The sequence below is a fragment of the Vigna angularis genome, chromosome 1 (assembly GCF_016808095.1).
Source record: "Vigna angularis cultivar LongXiaoDou No.4 chromosome 1, ASM1680809v1, whole genome shotgun sequence".
Taxonomy (NCBI): Eukaryota; Viridiplantae; Streptophyta; class Magnoliopsida; order Fabales; family Fabaceae; genus Vigna; species Vigna angularis.
This window is the reverse complement of record NC_068970.1, coordinates 51896584-51905016: the sequence shown is the minus strand read 5'-3', so window position 1 is coordinate 51905016 and position 8433 is coordinate 51896584. Positions and strand designations below refer to the sequence as shown.

The window sequence follows — 8433 nt, the reverse complement described above, 5'->3', positions numbered from 1 at the left end:
ACTTATCAGACAAACAACATAAAGACAACTTTTATGTTTGTAAAATAAAACTCATTAAACAAAGTTCAACTTAGGTCTGGTTAATAAAGTAGACATTTTACATATGACATAATCTAATTTATAAAAAGATATATTTTAAACTTAGTCGTTCAAACACAATTAAAATTAAACCAAGCTCGCTTTTAACTTGGATCTAACACAAAATAATTAATATCTATAGAAAATATTTAACAATAGAAATTCAGATTTTGGTGCCAACCACGTTTCCTTCTCATATAATGCAGGAGGTGGTATGAAACGAAATTGACAGGGTAACACTATGCACTAACCCAAAAACACTCCGACTTTTGCGATGAACCAAACCCATAAGCATAAAATATGTATGCTAAGCTCCTTGATTCTACTCTTCACCTTCCATTTTTGTTCTTGTTCTGATACCATATCTTCTGACAAAGCCATCAGAGATGGCGAGCTTCTTGTTTCCAAAGGCAAAACCTTTGCTCTTGGATTTTTCAGTCCAGGAAAATCCAAATCCCGCTATGTGGGAATATGGTTCAACAACGTTCAAGAACAAACTGTTGTTTGGGTTGCAAACAGAGACACTCCCATCAATGACACCTCTGGGGTTCTCTCAATCAACCCAGATGGAAACCTAGTCCTCCACCACAACTATAGCACTAGTCCCATTTGGTCTACCAGTGTTTCACTCACACAATCAAATAGCACTGCCACTAACGTCATAGCTCAACTCTCAGACCTAGCAAACCTTCTTCTGATTCTTAACGACACCAAAACTCTCATCTGGCAAAGCTTTGATCATCCCACAGACACCTTGATTCCATATCTAAGAATTGGTTTCGACAGAAAAGCTAACCAGAGTTGGATCCTCCAATCTTGGAAGACAGATGATGACCCCGGAACAGGTTCTTACACATTGGAATTGAGCAGCACTGGGAAGGCACAGTTGTTCTTGTATCACCAGAACCTTCCCCTGTGGCGAGGTGGATCATGGAACGGTGAATTATTTATGGGTGTACCCAACATGAAAAGAGATTTGCTTACTTTTAATGTTTCTTTTACTGAAAACGAAAACCTCGTAGCTCTCTCATTTAACCCGCGCGATAAGTCCTTGATCACTTGGGTGGTAGTCCAGCAATCAGGTTTCTTTAACGTATTCACTCGGGATAAGCAAAAGAATCAGTGGAACAGGTACTGGTCTGTGCCAATAAACCAATGTGATAACTATGGAACCTGTGGATCAAACGGTAATTGTGACCCTTTGAACTTTGAGGAATTTCGGTGTACTTGTCTACCTGGGTTTGAACCCAAATCCCCACATGAGTGGTACAATAACAGAGATGGGTCAGAAGGGTGCGTTAGGAAGAAAGGTGTATCCGTTTGTGGGAATGGAGAAGGGTTTGTGAAACTTGAAGGCTTAAAGCTGCCTGATACCTCTGAGGCAACTGCCAAAGAGGGTTGGAGTTTGGACGAGTGTGAGAAGGATTGCTTGAGAAACTGCTCTTGCACTGCTTATGCAGTTCTTGATGTGAGGAATGGTGGAAGTGGGTGCTTGGCATGGCATGGAAATTTAACAGACATACAAAAACTGAGTGATCAAGGCCAAGATATGTTTGTCCGTGTTGATGCAGAAGAACTAGGTACTTCCTCCCACTATTTTTTTCTCTGTATGAATTTAACACCACACATATATTTTAACATTCTGCTTCAACCTATCTGAAATGTTTCTTCTTGTCAGCAAATTATAACAAAAAGACAAAAGGATTACACGGTAAAATGAGGATTGCTGTAATTGTGACTGCTTCTGCAGTAGCAAGTATCATTATCCTCTTCGCTCTGTATTTCCGGTGGAAGAAGAAAACCAAAGGTTAGTGTTCTGTTCTTTATAATTATTATTTAAAAACACTAAGGGTTCATAGTGGACTTTTTATAAATTCAAATAACTTATAAACAAGAATTAAAATAAGTGCATGTCAACAACATAGGAATAAGAATTAAAATAATAACACATGCCAACAACATATGAACAAGAATTAAAATAAGAGCATATCAATAAAGAAAGCAACATGAACATAAAATGTCTTAAAAAACAATTACAAGTGATGCAACTAATGAAACTAAAAAAAATAGAAAACATGGTTAAGAAATAGAAATGGAGAACACCCACTTTATAAGACTTACAAGAAAGAAAGTCACTCTGTGAAGGAACAAATGTCTTAAAAAATCTGAGTTTCTTATTCACTCTAGAGTATTTTTATAAGAGCCAACCTGACTATATATAACCATGTTGATGCTGAAATTCAAATGGAAATTAAGAGGAAAATTTAAATTTAAATGTTAGACATTCCATACTTGATTGTGGTTTTCATTCTCCTCCAAACACTATGTTTTCAATGTGCTTTCTGAAACTCTTGTTTCCTCTTTCTTTGATTGGCAGTTTAATTGAGCTTGATTGAATTTTGAATTGAAGTCTAATTTTAATCCAAACTACAACTACATATCTAGTTGTAGAAACAAAACATTTTTATTCTTTAATAAGTAATACTGATATATCAGGTATTATATATATGTTAACTCCATTCACTAAATTCTTCTGCACCTTTCTTTTATTATTTAAGAATGTGGTGGTTATATTGCTTCAAGTTATATCTCAAGGCATTTATAATTTCAGATAAAGTGATGCATCTTTTAAACCAATTTTCCCCTGGACATGACAACGGTATCCAAAGCAGCACGCATAGAAATCTTCCATTTTTCAGCCTTAAAGTGATAATGGAAGCCGCAAGAAATTTTAGTGATGAGAACAAGCTTGGGCAAGGTGGATTTGGTTCTGTCTACAAGGTAACTCAAACTCCATCATGCTTGAGCAACTGTTGTGAGAAGTGTCTTTTATGTCTTTAGTTTTCCTTGAATAGAAATTGTTGAAAAATGATGAAAAAAAAAGTGAAATGGGGTTGAAGAGTTATAAACATTTCAGGGCTGTCTAGCCAATGGACAAGAGATAGCAGTGAAAAGATTGTCGGAACATTCAGGTCAAGGGACCGAAGAGTTTAAAACTGAAGTTACATTGTTAGTTAAACTTCAACACAGAAATCTAGTGAGGCTGCTCGGTTGTTGCTTTGAAAAAGAAGAAAGGATGTTAGTTTATGAATATTTACCAAATAAAAGCTTGGACTTCTTCATATTCGGTATGTCTTTCTCTACTCTCTCTTTATTACAAAGAAAATGTTATACTCCTGTTTCATTTCACTTTTTTATGCATATCTGAGAGTTTGAACGCTCAAATTCAGATGAAAAGCGAAGGTCATCACTGACTTGGGATAAGCGGTTTGAAATCATTTTGGGGATTGCTCGAGGTATTCTATATCTTCATCAAGATTCAAGGCTGAAAATAATTCATAGAGATCTAAAAGCAAGCAATGTACTCCTTGATGCTGCAATGAATCCCAAGATCTCAGATTTCGGTATGGCTAGAATATTTGGAGAAGATCAAATCCAAGCAAGGACGAGAAGAGTAGTCGGAACATAGTAGGTGTATTATTCATGTAAAGACTGCTGTTATTAATATGTATTATTTATAATGTTTTAATGGTTTTTGCATGTAGTGGCTATATGGCACCAGAATATGCCATGGATGGACGGTATTCAACAAAATCTGACGTCTTTAGTTTCGGGGTCTTACTCCTGGAGATTATTGCTGGCAAGAGAAATACAGACTGTGAAAGGGGAAGATCCTCCCGAAATTTAATTGGACATGTAAGTTGAGAAAGAGTAGTCATTAAAAGTGGCTAACAAAATTATTTTGGCATTATCAGTGAGTGGTTAATTTAGTGATTATGTTATAAGTAGGTTTGGATACTGTGGACAGAAGGAAGGGCGTTGGATATAGTTGATTCAACACTGGGTGAGTCTTATTCTCCAGCTTTTGTTCTGAGGTGCATTCAGATTGGTCTATTGTGCGTGCAAGAAAATGCAGCGTATAGACCTTCATTGTCAGAAGTTGTTTTCATGCTAGGCAATGAAACAAGTCTTTCCCGTCCCCAAAAGCCAGCATTTTTACTGAATGGAGATTTGGCCGAGTCATCAACATCAGGTGGTGGATCTTCAATAAATGAAATAACAGCAACTACTGTGAGTGCTCGTTAGCTAAAAGGCTACCTCTGACATGTATAAATTGTTCACACTTTACATAAAATGTGAATCTTGCGGGACTTGTAGGGTAGGTTCTATAGTGTTTAGAGTGTTGGAATGTGGCCATTATGTGCATTTGTGTGATGGTAGAAACTTTAGAGACTAGATCTTGAACTTCTGCGACACAATCTAATCAGAGAAAAGGACATCTTGAATCTATGTTTATAATCTTGATTCTTTATCCGGTGGTTGGTGTTTTTATCAAGGAATTATGATATATTAACAATTTTTCTTAACAACTTTTTGATAATAAACTATATTTTATTATTTTATTGATCCGTATATTTGGAACGAACTAATCACAAACTATCACATAGACCGTTATAAAAAAATTGTCAAAAAAAGTTATTAAAAAACACAGTGTTGCCAGTTCTATTACCGGAGTCTTCCCTTAATTAAAATCTAACTAATTATTTAGTTCATAATCTATTATAATATAAGAAAAAAATATATTAACTTTATTTTATTTTATTCACAAGTGTTTTAAAAATAATTTTAATCATTTGATTTTTTTAATTTTTTTATTTATATTTATTTTATTATTACAATTGTATGAAATTTATTTTAATTTTGGTTTAAACTCTCGCATCGTCTTCGTATTTGTTGAGAATCTCAAGTGGATCCTCATATTTGCAATTGTCTCAATTGAATTCAAATATTTCATAGACGACGTTAACAGATGCTGACGTGGTGCACGCTAATGTAAAAAAGTTTTATTATGTGGAACTTTTTAAAATTAAGAGTTTTTAACGTGAGAAAACTTATTCCTAATCGAACCAAGGAATTTGTTTTCAGATCTGGTTAGACTCCCTCCACCACCCACTCCACTCGGCTTACTCCCACATGGACCTCGTCGCCTATTGCGAAGCTCTCAGCCTAACCCATCTTCTCTCTCTTTTCTTTTTTATCTCTCTCTCTCTCCACACAACACTTTTGCCTTTTTGCTAATTGAGCTCCTTTTTATGCTTATGTAATGTAGTAACAAGAGCGGAAGCAGAATACAAAGAAGTAATTTATGTAATCCAGAGGTTCTTCATTTGCAAGTAATAATGGAGTTCTCTTCTTCCCCAATCGTATTGGCCTTGCTTCGTTTTGCAAGAGAATGTGTTGTTTTCCATTTCTCTTTCTTGGGTTCTGGTGCGGTGGTCGCAGGAAGGAGGGGCTTGAGTCCGATGAACCAGGCGGCGTTCCCTTTTTGGAGGTGTGTGCTGTAGTGGCGACTCTCTGTTTGTTCATTACTCCCTCGACACCACTCTCCTAACTCAAAGCAAACAAAATCCCTAAATTTTCACATAAACCAATTAAATTTTGTCATGTCATAATCTCTTAATTTAAATAAAAATTTCACCTAATCAAACAATACACATCAACATATTAAGTGTGTACCACGTCAGCATCTGTTAACACCGTCTGTGAAAAACTTAACGGACACAGCTTAATTGACTCAATTTTTCAAATATTTAAACTCAATTGAGACAGTTGTAAATACGAGGACCCACTTGAGATTCCTCAACAAATATGAGAACAATCCGAGGGTTTAAACCTTTAATTTTTTATCTATTTTTTAATTTTTGTATATTTATTTTGTTAATACATGTCTACAAAATTTAATTTATTTTTTAATCTTTATTTTATTTTAAATCCAATTTGTCTGTACTACCTTTTCATTATTAATTTTATCTTTTTATAATTTCTAATTAATTGGTCATTTAATAAAGTATTAAAAAGTAATTTATATTTTAAGTATATATTTTTTATATTATTTATTTCCTATTTTTTTTATAATTTCTAATTAATCAATCATTTAATAAATTGTTAAAAAATAACTTATATTTAAAATATAAATATTTTATTCTATATTTTTCATTTTTAATTTTATATTTTTATAATTTATAATTATTAGACATTATATTTTCATTTTTAATTTTATTATTTTATGATTTATAATCATTTGATCATTAATAAAATCATATTTCAAAACATATAATTTATTTTTATTTCTTAAAATAATATTATTTTAAAAAATAATAATATTTAAACTTTATCCTTTAATATATAATAAATTATTATTTCAGAAAGGATAATGATATTTTGACAACATTTTTTTATAACATTTTAACATTATTTACGTGTCATTCTGTGATTGGTCCAAAATTACTCCACAATTAATAATAATAATTATAAACACCAACATGGACCAATCACAGAATGACACGTAGGTGGTGTTAAAATATTGTCAAAAAAATATTGTCAAAGTATCATTATTCTTTCTGAAATTTGAAATTTTCATATCAATATCAAAAATATCAATTATCTATAAAGTTCGAATTATATTACGAAGCTCTTTGCTCGCCTTCAGCCATAGGGTACGGTGTGTCTTTTGCATCCAATCTCAAAACCTCTCCTCCACCTATAAATAAGTGTCTTGTACTTTATCCAAAATCAAAAAACACATTTTTCTTCTATCTCTATCTTAGATCTCTTTTATTCTCTCATTTTTCTTTCTTATTCTTCTATTATAATGGATATATTTACTCCTTTTAGAGTTGCTTGTTAGTTTGATATCCTCGAAATTTTTTGAGAAATTCATGTTGTATCTTGAAAGACTTGCACAACATATTGTGGATAATTCTTTAAGATAGTGAATTTACACACATCGTGAAGTCTTTTATTCCTGATATTGTTAGTATTTACAACAATCTTCAAGACTTATGGTTAACATCAATAACCCAAATTTAGAGAATAAAAACATTTGTTTCCAAAACTTAGACGGTCTTTACGAAACCATTTTCGGATGTGTCAAAAATCAAGGTATTCTACCTTATTAGACATGTATGGAGTTGCTACTACTTTCTTATATCCAAAACCCGACTCTAGTATCCCTTCAAAGCAAGTTGAAGATTGGATTCATTTGAACAAGGTGTGCTAACGCACTTTACTTAGTGCATTGTCTAATGACTTGTTTGATGTGTATTTTCTTATAAGTAAGCGAAAGACATTTGAGATTCGTTGATTCTCAAATATATTGTCAAAGATGTCGCCGACAAAGATTCGTCATAAGAAACTACTACGCTAAGAGATGATTGAAGATAAGGACACAAAGACCTAAATCAATGAGAACCACAAGCTGCTTGTTAATATCATAGTAGAGAACATAATTCTACCCGATAAGTTTGTTTCAAAACTTTTGATCGAGAAATTGTCACCATCTTGGATTGACTACAAACAACATCTGAAACACAAGCACAAGTAGATGTCGCTTTCAGAGCTTATTACGCACATTATCATTGAAGATACCAATAGGAAAGAGTGTGCTATTGCAAGGGCCAAAGCTTTTTTCTCAAAAGCAAATATGGTAGAAGACAAACATTTTCCAAAAAGGTACGAAAACAAACTTGATCACAAAAAGAAAAATAATTTTCAAAATTTTTGTCCTAATGGATCTAACCCCAATTTTAAAAAGAAGGAAAATTGCTTCGTATGAGAAAAGTCGGGTCATCATGCAAACATAAGTGCTTTTTCCTCCTACACTAGTGTAGGAGATGAGGGAGAATATGTTTACCTTGGTGATTCCAAGATAACTCTTGTCCTAGGAAAAGGAAAAGTTCTTCTTAAGCTTACATTTGGGAAAACTTTGGCCTTGAGTGATGTGCTACATGTGCCCCCTATCAGAGTTAATTTAGTCTCTGTAGTACTATTGGGAAAAGTGGGGGTTAAACTGTTATTTGAATATGAAAGGATTGCTACGATAAAAAAAATAATATTTTCATGGAGAAGAAATATTGTGATCAAGGTCTCTTCATACTCAATATATTTCCGAAATGATTAATGAATCAAGTTCTTTTGCTTACATTGTTATGTGGCATGCTAGATTAAGACCTTTGAATTCCTCAGATGTTGTGAAATTACAATGACTAGGATTAACTAATATGCATGATAAACATAGTAGTAAATGTGATATATGTGTGGAATCTAAAATAACAAAGACTTGTTATCTAGTAGATCGTCAAACTGAATAGTTAGGATTAATTTATACTAAAATAGTTTATTTTAAAAAAAATCATGTCTAGAGGTGGTACACAATATTTTGTAACCTTTATAGATGATTATTCTAGATACATCAAAGTTTACTTAATCAAACATAAGGATGAAGCCTTTGATGTGTTTTCAACTTATAAAGTAGTAGAAAATCAATTGAATAAGAAAATTAAGAGGATTAGATCA

At 32.9% G+C, this 8433-nt stretch overlaps 1 protein-coding gene across 2 annotated transcripts; it reads left to right on the top strand.

The window, feature by feature from the left end:
• The first annotated feature begins 259 nt into the window (after positions 1-259).
• Positions 260-4380, top strand: LOC108320090 (G-type lectin S-receptor-like serine/threonine-protein kinase RKS1). Of its 2 annotated transcripts, none has more exons than XM_052867934.1 (7): positions 260-1658; positions 1757-1885; positions 2690-2859; positions 2996-3206; positions 3309-3546; positions 3624-3774; positions 3865-4000. In XM_052867934.1, exons 1-7 carry the CDS (start codon positions 353-355, stop codon positions 3865-3867), a joined length of 2208 nt encoding a protein of 735 aa, XP_052723894.1. In that variant the 5' UTR covers positions 260-352; the 3' UTR covers positions 3868-4000. The 2 variants fall into 2 exon arrangements, with proteins under 2 accessions (XP_052723894.1, XP_017406921.1); XM_017551432.2 differs by having other exon boundaries at positions 262-1658; positions 3868-4380.
• The last annotated feature ends 4053 nt before the right edge of the window (positions 4381-8433 follow it).